The sequence below is a fragment of the Varanus komodoensis genome, unplaced genomic scaffold, assembly GCF_004798865.1.
Source record: "Varanus komodoensis strain SLA01 unplaced genomic scaffold, ASM479886v1 scaffold26, whole genome shotgun sequence".
NCBI classification, from domain to species: domain Eukaryota; kingdom Metazoa; phylum Chordata; class Lepidosauria; order Squamata; family Varanidae; genus Varanus; species Varanus komodoensis.
The window spans coordinates 5,978,897-6,000,008 of NW_025335684.1; the positions used below are offsets into that span (position 1 = coordinate 5,978,897).

At 49.3% G+C, this 21,112-nt stretch overlaps 1 protein-coding gene across 1 annotated transcript; it reads right to left on the bottom strand.

Moving 5' to 3' along the window:
- Positions 1-6,627: 6,627 nt before the first annotated feature.
- TNFRSF13B (TNF receptor superfamily member 13B) lies at positions 6,628-20,852 on the bottom strand. Its single transcript, XM_044433657.1, has 6 exons — positions 20,832-20,852; positions 19,097-19,150; positions 11,675-11,816; positions 9,581-9,697; positions 7,708-7,932; positions 6,628-7,416 (listed from the first exon to the last, which is right to left on the bottom strand). Exons 1-6 carry the CDS (start codon positions 20,850-20,852, stop codon positions 7,169-7,171), a joined length of 807 nt encoding a protein of 268 aa, XP_044289592.1. The 3' UTR covers positions 6,628-7,168.
- Between the last annotated feature and the right edge of the window lie 260 nt (positions 20,853-21,112).

Sequence of the window (21,112 nt, forward strand, 5' to 3'; positions counted from 1 at the left end):
ATGGATGGGAAGAAGAGTGGGAAATGATTTTGAGGAGAGGTCTGGCTGGCAGAATTCAAGGCTCCTGGTGGTGGTGTGTGTCCCTCACCCCCCACAAATTGTGTGTTGTGTATAGTCGGTCTATCAGTGATTCTTGCAACAGCTCTGTAAAACAGACCAGCATTAGCCCCGGGTTGCAGATGTGAGTTGGGGGACTGAGGCTGAGAAGGTAACATACTACCAAAAGCCTCCCCATGTTTCCGGTTGGAGGCAGACTGAACTTGCTAACTTGCAGCTATGAGGACCTGACCGTGTGTTAAACACACCTGTGTGGATAGGCTGCCTCAAATTATCCTTTTTTTTCTGGAAAAAAGGGATGATGAGAAGCGACAAAACATCCTTAACTCTTTCTCTGTCTGCCTCTTACCACTTCAAATGGCCTTCTCTTCTTCCACAACCTATTTTCTCTCGCTGGGTTCCAAATATGGATGCAATTCTAATTATGCTTCCCCAGAGGGTGGGGAATTGCTCTCAAAAAGCAGTGGATATTATGCCTTTGCAGCAATCATATCTCTGCCCATAAATTTGAAGAATATTTGGGCATTGGGTGGAGCAAGATGCCTCAGACTACATCCCCTGGAGACCTGCTCTGAAAGATGCTGAGGCTTTGATAGACAATCCAGTTAAAGGAGGTTGGAATATAACGAACCCTTCCAGGGCAAGATAAGTCTGAGCTGATACACTTGGGTGGATTGCAAAAAGCCTGCAATATTGATGCAGTAGATTTCTTTGCAGCCCTTTTGAAGACAATGGCTTCCATCACATTCAGGAAGGCCAAAGAATGGCTTTCTACCTGCAATGCTTCAAGCATGCTGCTTGCAAGTTAGCCACGCGGAAATCAATGGGAATTACTTGACGCAAGGTCAGGATGCGCGGGGGGAATTTCTGCTATGTTGGAACTGTCATGATGGCAACTGACTTTAGACAGCTTGACAAGGAGCACAGCTGGGTCAATGGAGGAAGATAAACTCGCTTGATGGCCGCACGGAACGCATGCAGAGGCAATGTGTCTTCGTACTCTGCTTATGGGCTTGGAGGCATTTGCTCGGCCACTGTCAGAAGCAGCCAAACCAGCCAGCCTGCCAACCAAAACATTTTGCCGCTTGAAGCAATGGACGCGATGGTGTGCCTCCGCCGGTACAGAAGGAGGAAGACTCAGCTATGATAACCAGTTCTTGTCTGAGGATATGCCAGAAACAGCAGTCCCTTTAAAGAACCTCCACAAATTTGCTTTTCAGTGGCAATACTTATTGCAAATAAGTAATATTTCAAGAAATCTCAGAGGTGTTGAACAATGCCAAGAGGTGCAGACTGGAGCCTGGAGTGTTGGACGTGGTAAGGGTGAATGGCTGGGGAGGGTCCTACAAAGAATTGGGCAACAAGATTTAAGAAAGATGTAGGCAAATTAGAAAGGGTCCAGCGGAGGGCAACAAAAAAGATCCAGGGTTTGGAAATGGAGCCCTATGAGGAGAGACTGAGAGAACTGGGCATGTTCTGCCTTGAGGAGAGAAGGCTGAAGGGGGCATAATATCACTCTAGAAGTACCTGAAAGGCTGCCACAAAGAGGAAGGTCAAGATCTCTTCTGCTGATGCCAGAGCATGAGACACGGAATAATCAAGTCAAGTAGCAACCATCCAGATTCAGGCTGGACATCAGGAAGAGCTTCCTCACTGTCAGAGCAATACGGCAGTGGGACCAGCTGCCTGGAGAGGTGGGGGGCTCTCCCCCACTGGAGGCATTCAAGGAGAAACTGGGCAGCTCTCTGAATGGGATGGTGTGACATGGTGTCCTGCAACAGCAGGGGGTTGGACTTGATGGCCTTCATGGCCCCTTCCAACTCTACTATTCTGTGATTGTATGATTCCCACTGTGCCACACCCTGCTTAAGGCTAGCAGGACTTAACACTACATACGTACACTTGGCTTTTGAATCTGCAATTACGTTACAGTGGCAGATAGTGCAGAAAATTGGCATTTTTATTTTGGATTATAGAAACGTAGGTATTACATTCCAGTGCCTTGTTCCTGTGAACAGATGTGGGTTGGGGGTGGGGGGCAAGGTATGAAAAGTGCTCATTGTCTTGTTGGTGTCTACGGTTTTGGGTTTTTTTAGTTTTTCAAAGAGAAACAATAAGGTAATTTCTTCGTCGTGGCCTCTGTGCATCACACATATGGGTGCTGCGCCTGCGCAGTGCCTAGGCCGGAAGATTAAAAAGTTAAAGGTTTTTGGTGGGAAAACTCCGCTCCTCTCCCACTTCGTGGTATAAATAGAGCAGAGTGTCCACCATTTTGTTCAGTCTTTGTGACCGCCGTTCACTGGGCCTCGTGCCTTTTAATGACCGAACTCTGTCCTCGTCGAATCCTCCCAGGGCAGGGAGTCCAGGGGACACACAGCCCCTCAGGACAAGGAAGGGAGGAGAATCGATATGCTCGCGCGCCGAGTCTATGTGGCCTCTGGACTCGGTGAGCGCATATTGAATTAGGAAGCAACACTGGCACGTTACCAGTATTTTATTATGCAGAAGCTGGATAATGTTGCTTCCTCCCTTCTAGACCGCCAAGCCGAACTTGCCAAGGTCTTCATCAAAGAAGCAATGCAGGTAGCAGTGCAACAGTTGTCTACTGCACGACATCACATAGACACCAATTCGAGGGCTCTCGTGAATGCCATCTCACGGCGCCAACATGCGTGGCTCCGCAATTGCCATTTCCCCGACGAGATGAAACGGAGGATCGAGGAAATGCCATTCAACGGTACCGGATTGTTTCATCAAAAAACCGAACGCAAGCTAAAAGTGATACATGAATCGCGTATGACCATGCGCCGCATGGAGCTTTCTCAACAGAGGCGTAAGTGGCAATGGCCTCGTTCCTCCTACCGTCCACAATTCCACCCTCGGCAACACTACCAGCAAAGGCAGCAACGGCGGCGACAACAGCCGAAGCAACTTTTTTCCCAGGGCTGGCGGTGCTTGGACGCCAATAAACGTCCACGTTGATGGTCCGGGCGAACCATTCTTTCTCTTCCCACACCACCTTCCCCTCTCCCTTTTGGGGACCGGCTTCAGGGCCGACTCCCCATTTGGGAGTCCATTACATCTGATAGGTGGGTGTTGTCTATCATTCAGTTCGGATTTAGGATAGAATTCGATGTCATCCCTCCACTGTGTCCGATTCGATTTACATCTTCTTCGTCAGTACTGTGCGAAGAAGTCTCTCAGTTGCTTCGCAACGGCACAATTCGACAAATATCCTGCTCGGAGGGGTTGCACGGATTCTACTCCAGATACTTTACGGTCCCGAAAAGAGACGGTGGTCTTCGTCCGATTTTGGACTTAGGAAATCTTAACAAATACATCAAACCAAAAAAGTTTCAGATGACCACTTTACAGAATATTTTTCCGTTACTGAAGAGAGAGGATTGGTTCGCCTCATTGGATTTGAAGGATGCCTATTTTCATATTGCTATCCATCCTTCGCATAGACGTTTCCTGCGTTTTACTGTTGGGCTCGACTTGTTCGAATATGCTGTGCTGCCCTTTGGCCTGGCCACCGCACCTCGAGTTTTTACAAAGTGTATGGCACCAGTATGTGCACACGTACGGACACGAGGAGTGCAAATATACCCATACTTAGATGACTGGCTAATTGTTTCCCAAACTAAACAAGGTCTTCTGTCTGCAATACACGTGACCTGCGTCTTGCTCGATGATCTTGGACTATGTATTAACCACGAAAAATCGTCCCTTATTCCCACACAGATCATCGACTTTATTGGGGCACGTCTCAACTCCATACGGGAAAGAGCTTTCCTCCCTCCAGACCGTCGAGCTACCTTATGTGCCCACATCCATCGAATCTGAACGCTCGGAACGGTTCTGGCTATATCCATTCAGAGACTACTGGGGCACATGGCTGCTGTAGTTGCCATTGTCCCGTATGCCAGACTACGTATGTGGGCCATGCAGCTGTTTTTCAACACTTCGTTTCGCCCACAGTGAGATTCTCCCAACAAACTGATCCAAATTCCGTCTGTGATACTCGACACTCTAGCTTGGTGGACCATTTTGAGCAATCTGTCTGTTGGTGTCCCGTTTCGAACACCTCATCCAATGAAGACCCTGTATACAGACACATCGCTATTCGGATGGGGCACAACATGTTCGGATCTTTGGGTCCAGGGGACTTGGAACCGATGGGAAGCAAGGAAGCACATCAACTTCCTCGAACTTCAGGTGATCTTCAACGCCCTCAAGGCTTTTGAGACTGTGCTATGCTGACAAGTCGTCCAGATTGCGTCAGACAACGTACCAGCTGTCTTCTACATCAACAAACAGGGTGGCACAAAATCGCCAGCTGTAGCACGTCTCTCGATGGCCATTTGGGACTGGTGCATACCGAGGGACATTATGCTTTTAGAAGTCCTCCCGCAGGGACCGACAACACCGAAGCAGACATGTTGAGCAGACATATGTCAACAACGCACGAATGGGAGATGGACAGACAAATATGCCAGGACCTCTTCCGTTTGTGGGGCTGTCCGGACTTGGACTTGTTCGCCACTTGCAACAACAGAGTGTGTGCCCTATACTGTTCCAGGGCGGGCATAGGATCGGGACTGATGGGAGATGCCCTTATGAACCCCTGGGACAACATAGCCTTTTATGCATTTCCTCCAATCCACTTCTAACGAAAGTGGTAGTGAAAATATCTCAAGAGAATGCCACGGAAATAATAATAACTCCATGGTGGCCGAGACAACCGTGGTTCGCCACCCTTCTACGTCTATCCAAAGGAACGTTTCTTCACCTCCCGTCTATTCCTCAGCTATTAATGCAGCAAAACGGAGCAGTCCAACATCCAGATCTGACTGCCTTGAGACTGACGGCATGGCGGATCACTTGAGTCATTCCGCTGTGTCGGTACCGACAACATCCCAACCTCTAGTGGACTGTATTCACTGCACTGTACCGACGGCCCCTACGTCAGTTTCGATGGCAACCGCTTCGCTACCAATGACTGTTGACCAAGAAATTCAGGCAATTCTTGCATCTGCTTTAAGACCGTCCACTTGTCGCTCTTGTGCGGCTAAATGGAAGAGATTCTCTTCCTTTGCAGAACGCCATTTTTTTTTCTCCTCAAATGGCCTCAATTGACAATATTTTGCAATTTCTCCTGGAACTCTATCACTTGGGACTGAAACTGTCATCCATTAAAGTTTATGTAGCCGCCATTTCACACTATCGTGGTGCGGTTCAAGGGGTATCAGTTTTCTCTCAACCTCTGCTTCGATGTTTTCTTTGGGGGTTACAGAACTAACACCCTTCTATTCGCCCAGCTATGCCAACGTGGAGCCTTTCGGTTGTACTGCAAGCACTTTCCAAACCTCTGTTGGAGCCACTGGCGACTATCGACCTACGCCTGGTGTCCTGGAAAACAGCTTTCTTCATAGCGGTGACATCAGCTCGGAGAGCGAGCGAACTTTCTGCTCTCCGCATAGACCCTCCATATCTTAATTTCCATAAGGAAAAGGTCGTTCTTCGTATGGACTCTTCATTTCTTCCTAAAGTGGCTACACCATTCCACTTGAGTCGAGATATTGTTCTGCCAGCGTTCTATCCAGCGCCGTTGAATCCAATAGAGCATGCTCTGCACACCCTTGATGTTCGCCACTGCTTGGCTTTCTATCGCTCCCGTACAGAATCCTTCTGTCGCATGAACAGACTCTTTGTTAAGTACTCCGAACATGACAAAGGACTGCCAGTCACAGCTCAACGGCTGTCGCACTGGATCACCCAGACTATTGTCTTGTCCTATCAACTATCAAAAATAGACTTACCTGTTACCCCGAGGGGTCACTCTACATGAGCTGTTGCGACTTCGTCTGCCTTTGCCTCAGGGGTCTTGCTTCAAGGTATCTGTAAAGCTGAAACGTGGGCAGGGCCATGCACTTTCGCCAAGGCCTATTGGCTTGATGTGCGCGCCAGGCAGGACTGCTCTTTTGGCAGGGCTGTTCTTTCGTCTGTTCTTCGCTGACGACACCTCCCTCCTCCCGAGTTGGGTAAGCTTGCTAATCACCCATATGTGTGATGCACAGAGTCCACGACGAAGAAAGGCAGGCTGCTTACCTGTAACTGATGTTCTTCGAGTGGCCATCTGTGCAGGCACACAACCCACCCACCGGCCCCACTCGGTGTCCATGAGTAGATACTGCTTTTCGGTACCGTACTGTAATTTGCATCGGTGCCGATGGTATATGCTGGTGAGTGGATATTGTTCTCGGTACCGTACTATAATTTGTATTGGTACTGTTGGGGTACAATGCTGTTTGTCATTAATTTTATTCTTAACCTGTAGAGAGTGAACGTTCGGTCTTCAAGACTGAACAAAATGGCGGACACTCCGCTCTATTTATACCACGAAGGGGGAGGGGAGCGGAGTTTTCCCGCCAAAAACCGTTAGCTTTTTAATCTTCCGGCCTAGGCACTGTGCAGGCGCAGCACCCATATGTGTGACTGCACAGATGGCCACTCGAAGAACATCAGTTACAGGTAAGCAACCTGCCTTTCCTCCAGGATTCTGTCCATTCCTGCCTTAGAACATGGGGACAGGGGAAACCTTTCAAAGGCAGTGGAAATGTAACTGTAAGTCAGTGATCAACAGAGACAGCCTTGTGGAATCTATGTCGTGTTTACTAACCGAAACTCTGAGGTCCATCAACTGGGCCCACTTAGAATTAAAGAATGCTAAAGTCAGATATTTGCATATGAGAACGGAATGCAGGTCACAGTCCCTCCATACAAAACCCCGGTTCTGGTTACTCCAAGCTTTCTTCATTGCAGCCATAAGTGGAAGTCAGGAATCCTTGTGGATCTACTACAAGTCACCCAGATTTGCTTTCTGCCTGCCCTGGAGAGTGAGCATCTGGTATGCCAAGGTGAAGGCGATAGCTGTTGAACTATCTTCCCTGAGATGCTTACTTTCTGTGTGCTAGGAGTAATAACCCACTACTTCGTGGGAGTTATGTGTGGGAAAGGACCTCAGAAATCACGCAGCTTTCTAACAAGGAATGGGGTGGAGCACGCTCCCACAGAACGGAGTTGCCAATCTTAGTTCAGCTCAGGTCAACTATATCTTTTCCTGCGAGGGGGAGCATATAATTTGGAAGTGGCCATCTTCAGGGGTTGGTGCCGTTCCCATGTCTCCTGCCACGGCAGCATCCCCCTGCGTCCCGAATTGGTAGGAACTGTGGCATGCCCTGGTCTCTTGGACAGCAGGGCTCACTTCAGGGAAGCAGAAGCCACAGGTTTCGACAGGCTCTGGAGTCTGGCTGCCATTGGATCTGGTTCCCATGCTCTCGGCTTCCATCAGACGGTCTGAAAAAGAATGCCACGTGCATTAAGATGGGAGCAGTCCAGGACCAGCAGCGGTGCATCAGTTAAAAGCATGGAGACCGCCTTTCGCCAAGAGGGGGAAAGTGGCCTTTTAACGATGCAGTCAAGTCCACAGTCTAAGGCACTTGTAACCTGCCCTCCCACCTGATTCTGCTGCCTTCGCAGGCCAGTTCTAATAGGATGCACATTAGGGTTTGTGTAGTCGTGCCAAGGAGGATGTGGGGGTGAAATTCCCACTTTTGCATCCTGTATAGAAGAACAGTAAATCTTTACCTTTAGGGCTATTCTCTCTTTTCCGACAAGGTGTACTGGCTGGACACATCATGTCCTCCCCCGTCTTCCTGAAGCAAATCCAGGTAACCAGCAAGGAGAAGAGCAGGGTGCAAAGGCAGAATCCGAAGACCAGGTAGATGACGACCGTCTGGTTGCATGTGCCATCCAGCCTGCACTGGATGGCCTGGAGAGCCGCTGGTGCTGGTAAGGTGGCTGCGAGATCCTCTGCAAGTCCAGGGTGGGAGGCGGGGAGAGAGAGGATTAGCAGCCAGGGTTCCCCGTGACTAAAGACACATCTCTGACTCGGGTTCACAGAACACATTAAGCCAAGCGAAGTGCTAAGCCAGTTTTGCATGTTGTCCGAAGCCAACATTTTTCATGCAACATGATCTACAAGCCACCCCAGCAAGCTGTGACTTGGAGTAGGGCTTAGTAAAACCATAATCATGGTCAAGTCAAAAAACCCACTTACCCTTACAGTAAATTTCCAGAAGAGACCAGGGCTGCTCTAAGGGATAGAGCAACTATCTAGGCAGGAGAGCAAGTGAGCCGAAGGAAGAGCAACAATTGCTCTGTCTCCCCTCCACTGGCTCGTTGCTTTCTATGCTGGCTACAGATAAAGGAATGTCATGGAAATGCAAACTATTAGTTTCTTAACAGGATGCTAACACTTCTTTGTATCTTAGTAACGTTTATGGACTTGTTTGGAAGGCTGTATTAAGAAAGGGACAATTTTTCCCTTCTGGTGTGTGCTTTGACTGGGCTTTTTATTTATCTGTTAAGAACGTTTTGATCCTGCCCAATGTCCCTAGAACATAGAACGCTGCCTTCTATCACATCATGCTTATTTTTCCCTCCGATCTAGCATTGTTCTCTGTGGCAGCAGCTTCTCCCCGGTCTCTGAGTTGTTAAACTGGGATTTGCTGGGAACTGCACCTCTAACAGAATCGATGCCCTGCTGCTGAACTATGCTTCCTGCATTGTCACATGCCCAAGCTGGTTTCAGTAAAGCAAACAAGAATCCGAAGCAATTTTAGACTGCATTATTCCCTCAAGCAGATTTAAAAGCACACAGAGATGGAAGATGAAAGAACCCGGTGAGAATGGGCAAACACCTGCCTGAACACACCCAGTGGAAGAAACCTAGAAATAACTGTTTACCCTCGGCCTGAAAAAACCTAGTGAGGAAGGGAAGAGCCTACCATTTTTCTGAGCCATTGATCTCCTTGTCAAATCCCTTTTAGGCCGGCTTCACATGTAATGGCCGCGGTACGACCCTGGCTTGAGTATCAGTCGTCATTAGCTAATGAGTCGTTTTTGACTTGTGGTTAGCTGGTATGTATGAAGCCTACACTATGGCTGAACTATGGGTTGTTCACCACAAAACACCCAGGAAGAGAAACCATGCTGTGGTTGGATTGCAAATTCTGGTTAACAACCCCATAGATCATCCATACAGTGGATCCTCACGTAACAACAAACCATAATTAAGTGACATCCCATACTTGGATGGAGTGGACTAAGCTACCTGGGGTTCCTCGCAAGATGCAAAGATGCTCTTGATGAGGATGTCAGTCAACAAAACCAGAACTGGCACTCCTGGTTTGGGGATGCTCAGCAGCTCTTTTCCCCCTGTTCTATTCTGGACACTAAGCTGAACCAGCAATAGCATAGAATTGTTCCCTTCATCTCACTCCCCAAGTTCCCAGACTAGTGGAAAGTGACCTGTAGTTATTCTGCAGTGGTGGCAAAAAGCCCTCTGTATATGCCCAGAGGCAAATGAATGTTTCATGTGCTGGGGATGAAAATCCCAGGGAGGAAACCAAGCCCCACGCTTCCTCTGGGGTGTGCTAGAGCCTTCCCGGGGACTTACTTCTGCAGAAAGGCAGACATTCAATGGGGTGCTGTCCACAGATGCTGGAGCAATTAATGCACTTTCTCAGGAGGCTGTCGTAGAAAAAGCCCACACGTTTGCTGCAGTCCATGGAAGCTGAGATGCAGGAGATGAAATCCATTGCATTAGGTAAAAGAGAAAGAACAGTCAGCATTTTTCTCACCGAGTCTGTACCTCCTCTTAGGCTGGGTTGCTGTTCATTGGCCACCAGAGCACATCACCATGGGAACCGCAGCATCCCTGAATTTTCTGAAGTTGAAAAGGGGGCAGCTGACCTCCCTTTGTCCACCACCATCCTTGCTCCTATCATCTAGCTAGTAACTGCAAATGCTGCAGACTTGCTTATTATCAGGAAGGAAGTGCTCATCCAAGCAAAAGTTTGTCCGTTTGGTGATGTCCCTACGTTAAGCAGCTGAGAAGCATTTTGACAAAATTGCTTTAAGGATTGGAGACATTCAGCTTGGAGGATCTACCTCTCGGGTCATCCACATTGGTGTAATACCTTCATCTAGTCAAGCAAAATGTCACCAGCAACATACACTCTTGCCTGTTTTCCATTTTGGTGATCTTTTGGCTAGTGTAATGAAAGTATTCAACTAATATGGATTCAGGGATTTTAGTGATGCATGTCAACTTTACTAGAAAGGAGAACAGCATTAGAGAAATCCTCTGCAGATTATTAAGAATTGCTGATGCATTCTAGGGTCTATCCCAGAGAAAAGCTTCTAAACTATGTGGATAGATGCTTTGCAGAGGAATTTGAGAGTGGTATTTGATTGCATGGATTGCATGGTGGTATGGATTGTATCTTACCTGCATGCAAGTCTGACAGACAAAATCCATACAGTTCATTTCAGCCACTGCTGTTGGAAGGGAAAGGACCACACACGCCATTGGGATTTAGCCGTTGAAGGTTGGTGGACAAAAAACGCAAAACAAGATGGCCTTCCTCTTCTGCACCAAACGCCTTCTGAAAATGACTTTTTAAAAAGGCATTCCCCAGTTCTGAGGCCAGGAACTTGTGTTGCACACCAGCAGATCTAAACGGAGAGCCAGTGTAGGAACGGCGGTGTTGGAACAAGACTATGGAGAACTGAGTTCTAGTCCCCACTCGGCTCACTGGGTGTTTCGGGCCCAGGCACCGATGCCTCACGAGCTTGTCGCTGCTACTGTTAAACTCCTGGAGGTCAGAAATCTTTGGGATCCACTGCATATCACCCTGCAAAGTAGCCATAGATCCTTCTGCCCACTGTGGCAGAGGGAAAATACTGCATATGTCGCTTCTCTCTCTGTCTCTCTCTCTCTCTGTGTGTGTCTCTCTCGTGCCTGTTACAGCCAAGTCTTCTTAAGGCTTGGGAGCCAACAGGAAGATCTTCTGTCCTCAAGTAAGCAGTGCAGGAGGAATGCTGGGGGCTTGGAGAAGAGGGCATGTGTAAACACAGGCCTGCCTCCTCTGCTTTCCTGCCACCACCATTCAAGGGAACTGAGCCAGTAGGTTCCTCAACACAATGGCTGCAGGCCACCAGCAACAGCTGGGATTCCAGACCTCTGTCCTAGTAAGTGCGACCTGCTTTTCGTATTTGTGAATGGGTCTTCAGAAGCATAATAAAAGTGGTCTAGCCCTCTATAGGGTCCCGACAGTGAAACCTGGACAGCAGAACTGCATATGAAGGGGACCCTTCGGGGTTATTTTATTTTTTAATGCACTGTTTTTAATTTAAATGCATCTCTGTGGCCAAAGCCTACAGCAACGTCTTCAGCTGCGGGGGCAACTCTTTCTCACCACCACATCCCCTTCGCAGGCCGTGCGGATTGACATTTGGGAGATTAGCAGGACATGAAGTGGAGTCGCACACCTGCCCCGTCTCTCTGCAGCTGAGCTTTCTCATGTCAGAAAGACCGGTGCAGCGTGGCACAAACTGTGCTTGTGCGTGCTGGTGACTTTATCAAGATGGGCAGACCCAGCGCGTGCCTCTCTGACGGCTGCGTGTGTTTGCAAGACGTCTCTGCTGAATCAAACCCGTCCACCAGTAACAGCGCTACTTCAAGCAAAAGTATTTGTCGGACACTCACCACAGATGTCGGCACATCCCTTGACCTTCAGCGGGTGACAGGCAAGCCTGCAGGGGATGCATTTCCATAGCAGCTCGTCCCAGTACTGTTCCTTTGGGCACAGCATGGTCTGATGCAAACTCACGAAATGACCTGGGGAAGTCTGCAAAAGGAAATACGTCACTGTGGCGACAGACTGGAAAAACCTGACGTTTGTGCCGATTGAGCAGGCTTCCATGTTGAGCACTGCCAAGGTCCCTGGAGCCCGGCACGCTTCCAGGTGGAGGACTCTCCACGCTACAAACGGACAAGGCTGCTCCATCTCTTTCTCCACATTGGGTGTGGCTACAAGCGGAGCTCTGGTAAGATTCCATCTTTAAGCTAGGCCGATTGCACGATGAACGCCTCTCTTGAAATCACCGGAAGAAAGCTGAGCAATCTGGGTGGACCGTGTTCGTGTGTGTGTCTCACTCCCCCACCCCCTCCACCTGCATCCCGGCATGTGAAGGCTGCACGGCCCCTTCTAAAGCCACCAGGTGGTTTCAGGTCATGCCGTTTTCATCTTTTCTTTTTCCAGCCCGTCTCTTTTTGTTCCAGATAGTTTGTTTACTCAGACATGCTCAAAATGGCTTCCTGTTGCTTCTCTCTGAGGAATCATGTGTCCCCCTTATCTTTCCCTTCTTAGGAAGAAAAATAATTTGGTGAAGAAGTTGTGGGGAAGGAGGAACGGCTGGGGAAAACGGGGGCTAAAGAATCCCCTTGCACCTGGTCTGCTCTGGTCTTGCGTGCGGCCTAAACCCACCTGTGGCTGCATCGCTTGATATGAAACCCTCACAGAAAAACACTGGTGGAAACTTTAGTTCAGTATGAGAGCTGAAAATGCAGCCCCCACCCGCCCTGCATGCAGGAGTTGGCATGGCTGGCAGGCGGTAAGGGCCCCTGTCCCAGTTCGGGCCCACTGGCAAGCCTTCGCTGGAGTCACTCGCCCTTTCAGCATCGCAGCCTGGTTGTTTGCTCGTGTCCAGCTCCTGTCCGAGCAACGGAGGTTGTGAAGAGGGCAAACAGGAGATACCCCTGCCCACTTCCTCACTGGCTCTCCGCCTCTCGAGCAAGTGAGGGCAAGCGGTGAGGAGAAAGAGGAGAAAGAGAAGCGCGAATGGCGGCCGCAAGAGGAAGAACTCACGGCGGGGCTGCATGGAGGATGCCTTGCTTTCAGGGCCCACCAGATCCGGAAGCCACGCTGGCCGTACCCTTCGAACCCTTGAATGATGCTACGGGCTGGTGGGGATGCACCCCCGTGCCTTGCCTGTCAGTCTTGGGCCAAGCGTCTGGCCACGGCGGTGGGAGAGGATGCTGGTGAGTGGATCTCCTGGTCCACTTGGGCAGATTCGTAGTGGTGCTGCTTGCATGGTGCTAGAATTACGTGGAGGCCGGGAGGGAGGAGAAGGGCCCGTGCCAGTATGTGGGCTGGCAGGAAGGCTGCAGGACAAAGGGCTTTCTGCAGGTGGAGTTTGAGGGTGTCGGCTCGTCATCTCTCTCTGTCATCCCTTTTCTCTATCACATAACCCCTTTCTCTCTCTCTCTGCCACCCCTTCCTTCAGCCAAGGGACAAAGGGGACCCAGCCCTGGTTTAAAGAAAAAAAGGTGGGCTCTTTCAGTCCCGGGAGACTGAATTCGGGGGTAGCAATATCGAAAGTGCAAGAGACTCTGGGGAACAGGCAATTCCGAGAAAATAATGTGAAATTCTCAAGTATTAAAACATGACAGGATAACATCTATAAAGCTAAGGAAGGAGGGATGGGATGGGAAGCGGGGAACCCCGGATCAGTTCTAGCTGGGTTTTGTCTATTGGGACTGCAGCAGCTCTCCAGGATTCCAGGCCGGGGTCCTTCTTAGATGCTGCTATCTGGCGGCGTGGAGAAAAATTTTGGGTATGCAAAGCATGTCTTTACCGCTGCGAGAGTTTTGAAGGCTGATGCTGAATTTAGAGTTCTTCTGAACGGCCCCTTCCTGCACTCTGGGTGGGTGGCGTACAAGGTCCATTCCAGCAAATTCTGATCTTGCCCACTTTTGGAAATTCATTCAAAAGCTTGGTGGGGGGCGGGGAATTAGGGGAAATATCTGAATGTAGGAGAAGGCAAAACCAACAGATCTGTCCATCTGCCCCTCCATCCACAGGCCAGTCAACACATTTTCTGGAAATCCACTTGGCCAGCAGCAGCCATGTGCTCCTCTGCATTGACCCGAGCAGAGCCGAGTTCAGCATGTCGAAAGGAGAGAATTCAGCTCTGCTCTGGTTCTGACAGAGGTACTGGAAGCCACCAATTTCTTTGTAAATGGACGAAAACCTCGAGATGTTTAAAAGGCAAATGTGGGGGAGAAAGCGAAACAGATAGATTTCCGATCTTACGTTCTTTATTTTTAAACTGAACATCTTTCTGCCTTTTTTTTCTTTTTAAGGTTTTGTTTTGTTGAAATTCACAATAGAAGTACCGGTATGACATACTGGACTAGGATTGGGCAGCCCTTCTGCTAGAGGACTGTCCTCTCATGGCCACCCTAACAGTACCATTTCAGCATGCAGGGAGGAGAGCTGGAGTACTAGAAAAACTCTTCGCAAGGGGTGGGGGCTAGGTAGGACTAGGAGCACTTTTCTCCTTGATGCTCAGCAAGTGGTGATCTCTCTCTCTCTCTTTCTCTCTCCCCACTCCCCTTCCACCTCTGTGTGAGTCTGTATTAAATAGAAAATCCTTCAAAAATGGCACCTCAAATGACACCAGTCACCTCAGAGATGCAGCTGTTTAGTCTGTTCTCTCAGTTGATGAGACCTTTACTCAGCTCAGTTCCGGCTTTTCCTACGGATTTTGGGTTGACAAAAACTTGCCCTCGGGTGAAGTGAGGAGACCCCTTTCAGTGTCTCATTCACAGACAATAAACTGACCGTGCTGTTAGTTTCAATTATAGTTTTTAATCACCGAAGTAGATTTCCTGCCTCAAACTGGCAGCTGAGATTCAGGGCATCTCTGCCTCTTGAGTGCTGGTTTTCAGTATGGTGAGGCTGCTTGCAGGATGCAGTTTGAGTGAACCCTGCAGGTTACTTGGTGAGAAGAACAGGAAGGGTGGATCAATGGGGCATTTACCCCTGCATCCCATCTTCCTCTGCAATGCAGACCCACGAGAAAGTAAAGGCTATTTTCTGGACTGCACTCTAGGCTGGCAGACTGACTCTCTTCATTCTAGGTTGGGTCATACTCTCAATTCTAGGTTGTATTCTTAGTACAAAGTTGGTAGGCTGCATTCTTACTTCTAGCCCTCATCCTTACGCCATGGTCTAAGTTTCAGTCTGCACTCCTAGTTCTAGGTTGATACGTTGGTCTTAGTTCTAGGTCACATTCTTCAATCTAGGCTGCACACTTCTTTACAGGTTAAGTCACTTCTAAGTTACACTCTTAGTTCTAAATCGCATTCTTAGGTCTAGGTTCTTCGGTTGGTCTTAGTTCTCAGGCCTACCCTGAGTTCCAGGCTGTTCATCTGAAACTCAGTCACTGGCAAAGAAATGCCTGCAAGCTTCCCCAGTGAACAGGAACTGCATCCTTGCAATTGCCTGCAAAGGCACAGCCATTCCTGAGCCTCCAGCAAATGCTGAAGGACGGTCATTTTGACAGGTGCCGCTAGAATGACTTACTTTAAGGATAGGCTTGGTGGTTCTGTGTTAACAAGCAGCCACCTGCCCCTCAGGCACCGGGAAAGAAGACCTACGCATTTAAAAATGGAATATATACTCAATATCCACCGTGTAAAACTGATACCGTAAAAGTCCCCTTGTAAACCAATGGCCACAGCATCAAAAGCTGCTTGGCAACACGGCCTCCCCTGACATGGGGGGCAAACAAGCTCTGTCTGTTTCTCCACTAGGGCTCTGTGTGGCTGGCCCCGGGTTCAGGCTGCGTAACACCGCAAGTGTGTAAGTTGCGCCAAGGGAGAGAGGAACTTTTCGCAAGAGGGCATTTCAATGGAAGCATGCGTGACATCCTGAATGCCACGTGGTTGGCTGCCCGCTGGCAAGCCAAGCAATTTTGGTCTGAAAGAGCCTTCAGCCTATTCTCAAAATTAGGGCTGGTCGAAACTGAAGCTGTGCCATTTTCTGTCTCATTCTGTACGCTGCCTTTGACCCTGGCAAGCTGAAGCCCAGTGCGTGTCTGTCTGCGAGAACAAGGGGCTAGGTGCTTTTGGCAGCGGGTAACTCAGCTTTCTCTGTCTGCCATTCTTGGGGAAGTGGGGAATTATGATGGGCTTGAAATTTCCACAGCTCGTGTCATTTTTAGATAAGGGATATGCAAATAGATTCTTCGTACCCACAGACATGCTTAGCTCTCTGCTCACAATATCCATGCCTCTCCCCCTTCACTGGGCTCTGGTGACTCCCCCGGTTTTCCCCTAATTACCCTTGCAATCTCTTCGGAGCCCCCCCGCTTCCTTCCAGCAGCTTGTAAAATGATTGAAGGTTGCAGGATGCCTGCTTTTCTAGGTTAACATGGCCTCCCCAAAAGGTGCTGAAACTGTGGGAGAAGATGGCAGAAGCTATCATTACTCAGTACTTTCCTGACAGAATATTCAGACAAAACTCTCCAACAGTTTAGGTGGAGTAAAAACGAAAATTCTCGCAAAATATCCGGGAAATTTCAGCTTAGTGAAGTCTGTTGTTGGTTGACGGGCCTTTGCAATGCACCTTCTTTGCACATCACCATGTTTTGTGAGCAAAGATGTCAGAGAGGGATGTACCCAGATTCGGGTGGAGGGAAAGATTCTCCAACAGCTTCTTGGAGATGAAGTTCTTTATCAGTGGCCAGAGCCCAATTTCTAGCCAGGTGCAGTGCTGTTTCTAAGGGGGAAGGGAATAAAAACTCTGATATTTTCGCACAAACTTATTCTAAGAAGGGTTGGCTCAGCTCTATAGGTAGATGAAGGAAGCAACGAATTAAGAGATAACCAGAAGGTGGAAGGTTTACTCATAGTGATACTTGCACCCATATTATAATATTAATGCATAAAACTAGATCCACAGTTACACCCCCAATTTTAATTCTGTTAAGATGAAGCTGCCAAACAATCTCAACAAATATTTTCAAGGGAGAACTGACGTTCTGCCCTAGATCAGGAAATATTTGAAAATACTCGATCAGATGTCTTTTAGGAAATTCCCTTCTGATGAATTTTGACTTAGCTATTAGAATTTTAATTTTTTCTCATGCTGTACTGATACTGGAAGTAAAATTACCGTGGTGTCATATCACCGTAATTTTGTGGCTTTCTTCAAAGTCTCTTAAAAATCACCTGCAGTCGATTCCAGAGGTTCAAACAGTGACACTCATTCTTCCCTCCTACAACCATTTGGCTAATAAATCAAGACTATTTTGTTCTGTAGTGAAATGTCAAAAATAATCTCTGTAATATAGACATGCCCCAAGAGAGACGATATCCTTCAAGTTTGTGTTTTTCGGTTTGCGTCACCATCTTTTCCTTTCCTTTCCGTTTTTCTTTTATTCACATTGCTCCTCCTTTTAATGGCTCTACTGGGCAAACATTTATTAGGCAAAGCTTCCCCAGGAATGGGGGCACAGCTTTCCATTCTGAAAAGATCCATAGGAGTCTGGCCAGAATAAGCTGTGTATCTCATTGCACTGATCTTTTTTATATCGCTTAACTCTATGGCTAGATTCAATGATTTTGCTGCCTTAAATTAAGAATTGTTTCTGTGCAGCTCTTGCCGGTACCCCTTGAGTTCTGGTAAGGGAAAAAAAAAAAAACATTCAAGGATTCCCTGCAGTTCATTGCCAGAGAAATGGCCGTACTTGATTAAAGTCGCTCTGTTTCAAAGGGGCAAGCGCTTGCTCCTGTACCTTTACGACTTGCATGGGAAGAGGTCTCTCCATAGCACGGGAGAAACTACGTCCCTTCGCTTCAGCTCTCCACAGCTCCTAGGATCATAGGAAGCAGCCTTACATTCCAAAGCTGCTTTGCCTGTCTATTCCCGCTTCCCTAACTTGGGACCCGCAGATGTTGTGATCTTCGGGGTCAGGGATGCTGGAATATTGAGGGCAAAACATCTGCAGGGCAGCTGGATGGGGGGAGCTCTACTTCGGCCAGCTGTGCCTTGCTCCATGGTCTAGGGTAGAGAAGACGCTGCCCCCCTTTTAGCAGGAAGCGTGACGGTTCGCACGCTGGGCCCTTCTGCGTGCAAAGCATGTGTTGCTCCCTGCGCTACATCACACCCAGGCCTCAGTTCCTTTGGGGGCACCCTATGCCACCTCCTCCCCTCCTTTGCTTCCCTCTGCGCTGAGATCCGGCAAAGGGCCTTGGCTGTCCTGAATTGCAGGGTCTGAGTCGGCTGCGCACGGCTTTGCGCGAAGCTGGGAATTTGCCAGGTGCTTTGGCAAATCTCAGGTGAAGGTTTACTTAAACTTTGGATCTTAGGCGTGCACCTCGAGAAAGGCCGCTTGTCCGGCCTGTTTTGCTCCTTTCTTTTCCCTTGGTTAACAAAGAACCCCTTCCAAAGCTTTGCGGCCGAGCCTCCTGCACGTGCGTTTCTCGGCGCTTGCTATCCCAAGAAGTTGCTTGGCTTGCTTACGGTGTGCGGAAGACCCTGCTTGGATTTGGTTTGGGGGGCAGGGGGGTCTAGTGGGGCTGACACAAGGAGGTCAGCTGTCCACATTGCGGGTCCCCCTCGGGCAGACAAGATTGGCCCAAGACATTTTGCTGCCTGCGGTGAGAAACAAGGTGGTGCCCGTTCCGTTCGTTGCTCGAAAGCCGAATGGCCTGGCAGACCAGCTGGTCTTCAGTGCATGTTCTCTATTGCATGAGAAGCCAGCCAGGTGCACAGCAGGCCATGCTCGTCCCCGGAGCCGCCGCTGCTTCTCCTCTCACGGTCCGTTCCCGTTCCCTGCCTCCTGCTGCAGTCACCGTGTCACAGGCGCAATGATGGAAGCACCACCCTCCGCTCGCTTTCCTTCTCCCGCTGAGTGGATTGGGCCCAGAAGGAGAAGGCGAAGCAATGGGCGGCAGCAAGGAGGAGGTGGGCCCATTGGAGAGGGGAACAGGGGCAGGCGGACTCCTGGAGGGCCTCGTGCCCACACTCCCCCCAAATCTAGGGCAGAACCTGGTCCCCCGTAGGAAACATCATGCAGGACAAGTGTGTTTGGGGAAATTCTCCCATCAAGGGAGCTCTCGAAGGTTCCCTTAAGCCGAGCTTAGTGGAACCACTTTGGCTTTCTGCACCCTTTGGCCTGGAACACTCTTGACTGCTCACCTTTGGCTAGGCTGGCTAGGGCTGATGGGACTTGTAGGCCAAACCCTCTGGAGGGCCACAGACTGCCCACAAGTGTGGTGCGCAGAAGCCGTGGCCCGTCACGGGCTCAGAGGGGAAGGTGGCAGCAATCTACTTACACAGTTCCCCCGTCCTGGTCTCAGCGGAGAGTCTCCTTGCCGTCCGTCATCTCCCTGCGCTGAGCCGAGTCACTGCGGCCCCTGAGCCGGAGGCTTATTATTAGTGCTTGATTTGATTAGCGTCTCTACCCTGTGCTTCCTGGGGGTTTTCCCTGTCATCCTTTCGATGCAAATGAACCCAACAAACAAACTTGTGCTGCAGGGAGGCCTCTTCTGAGCTGCGCCAGGGGGGTACAGATGCCCTGCATCACTCATCTCTCTTCCCAACTCCTTCTGGAGGAAGCAAAGAGAAGCACAGAGTTCGAAAGAGAGGCTTGCCAGGGCTCCTGGGCCCTCAAGAGGGGGGGAATTCTGCCAGGTGCAGCTTCTGTCCCGATTTCCTATTCTGTTGTTCTTGGTAAATGAAGATCTGAGAGATTTATTGCTAAGCTCAGCCAAGGGTAACTTTGCTTATTTGTTCCATCAACAATGAACAATTCAGTAAAAGCAGGACCTTCTTTAAAACAGAAGCTCGAACAAATAAGCAACACGATCGCAAGCACAACAATAAAAGGTAGAGCAACCCATTTCAGCAGCAGGCTAGGCTAAACGCTGGAGGCTGGCCAGGATTAAAAACGTCTCTGCCTTCGGTGGAAAAGCAACAGGGAGGACCAGCTGATCCTCCCCATGCAGGGAGTTCCAGGGCTGGAAGCACCCACCAAGGAGGCCCCGTGCCATGGCCCCACCAAGCAAGTCTCTAATGGAGCAAGCAAGGTGCTTCCCCTCCAGTTTGCAAATGCGTGGATGGAACTTGCAGGTTTGCAGGTTGCTTGGTCCCAAGCCACATAGGGCTGTGTTGCTCATAGCGAAAACTCTGAACTGTGTCCAGAACAGACGGGTAGCCTGTGAAGCTGAGATAACAAGGACATAACCCTGTTGCCAGACCTTCCCAGAGTCTGGCCACAGCACTCTGGGCCAGCTGATGTTTCGGAAAACTTTTCCTAGGTCGTTCTTTGTCTTTCCCTGTGGCCCGTGGGGAGAATGGTCTCCTCCCCACCGCTCTGGCCAAACGAAGGGTCCTAGAGTGATATGGAGCCGCAGGTGTCTTCTCTGCTGTTCTTCTCTGGACCTTTTGGGAAGTCCACCCTTTTCACAGGAGGCCTGTCTTCTGTGTAAATCTTCCTGGGCACTTCTCATAAAGTGAGCATCTCTTCCTGCCCGTGGGCAAATTATGTTTTAGAAAAGCTCTCGCGAGCTGCATTTCAGTGGTGGATGAGGAAGGAGGTAAGTGGGCCAAAATACCCAAACTACCAACGTCTATAAACCTCATACTACCACATCAAGTCATACGGGATGCGTTGATTATCTTTTAGAATAGGGGGAAAGAATGGCACAAAACTTGGGAAAACACCCAGTGGGGAAAGGGGCAGGATCAGGGCCTTCTGTGGAACTGCAGAAGGGATGGATTTGACTCCCTCTTCCTTAATCATGCCTTCTCAATAGATCCTTTTATGCCATCATCTTGCCTCCTTTGCATGATTTTGTGTGGGGCTGAGATAATGCATGTTCCTATCCAACTTCCATCCCTGTTGGGTTCCGTTCCGTTCTGTCCTGTCCTGTTCCGCATCTGCTTTAATCTACTCAGTAGGAAGAGGCATGATTTCCACTGGTTGTACTAGGAGTTTCCATCTGGAAGAACCCCAGGTTGCCACTCCAGTTGGAGAAAACAAAATCTGCCATTTAATTACCCATCTACCCATGCATAGCGGCAGTCCATAGTCCACAGAATGATCTTCCAGGCCAGCAAGAGATTGTTCTGAGCCTGTTTCTCTTTTGACTCCTGAAAAGTTAGAGGGCATACTTTTCTACTGCCTGTTTGGTAACATGAATAATTAAGTTCCCCCCTCCCCGACCCATTCCTCCCTCTGCCCCATAAGCCCCGGGGCCCTTAAATGCAAAATATTCTTTGGGAGGTTTATGTTATTCTTAGAAGGAACAGAGAGAGAGAGAGAGAGAGAGAGAGAGAGAGAGAGAGAG

Coding starts and splice junctions, on each gene's coding strand:
- TNFRSF13B (XM_044433657.1), bottom strand. CDS start 20,852: ATGGACTGCCGCTATGCATGG. Junction 9,698..11,674: donor GGGATGTGCCGACATCTGTG/GTGAGTGTCCGA, acceptor CCTGCATCTCAG/CTTCCATGGACTGCAGCAAA. Junction 7,417..7,707: donor AAGAGAGAATAGCCCTAAAG/GTAAAGATTTAC, acceptor ATTCTTTTTCAG/ACCGTCTGATGGAAGCCGAG.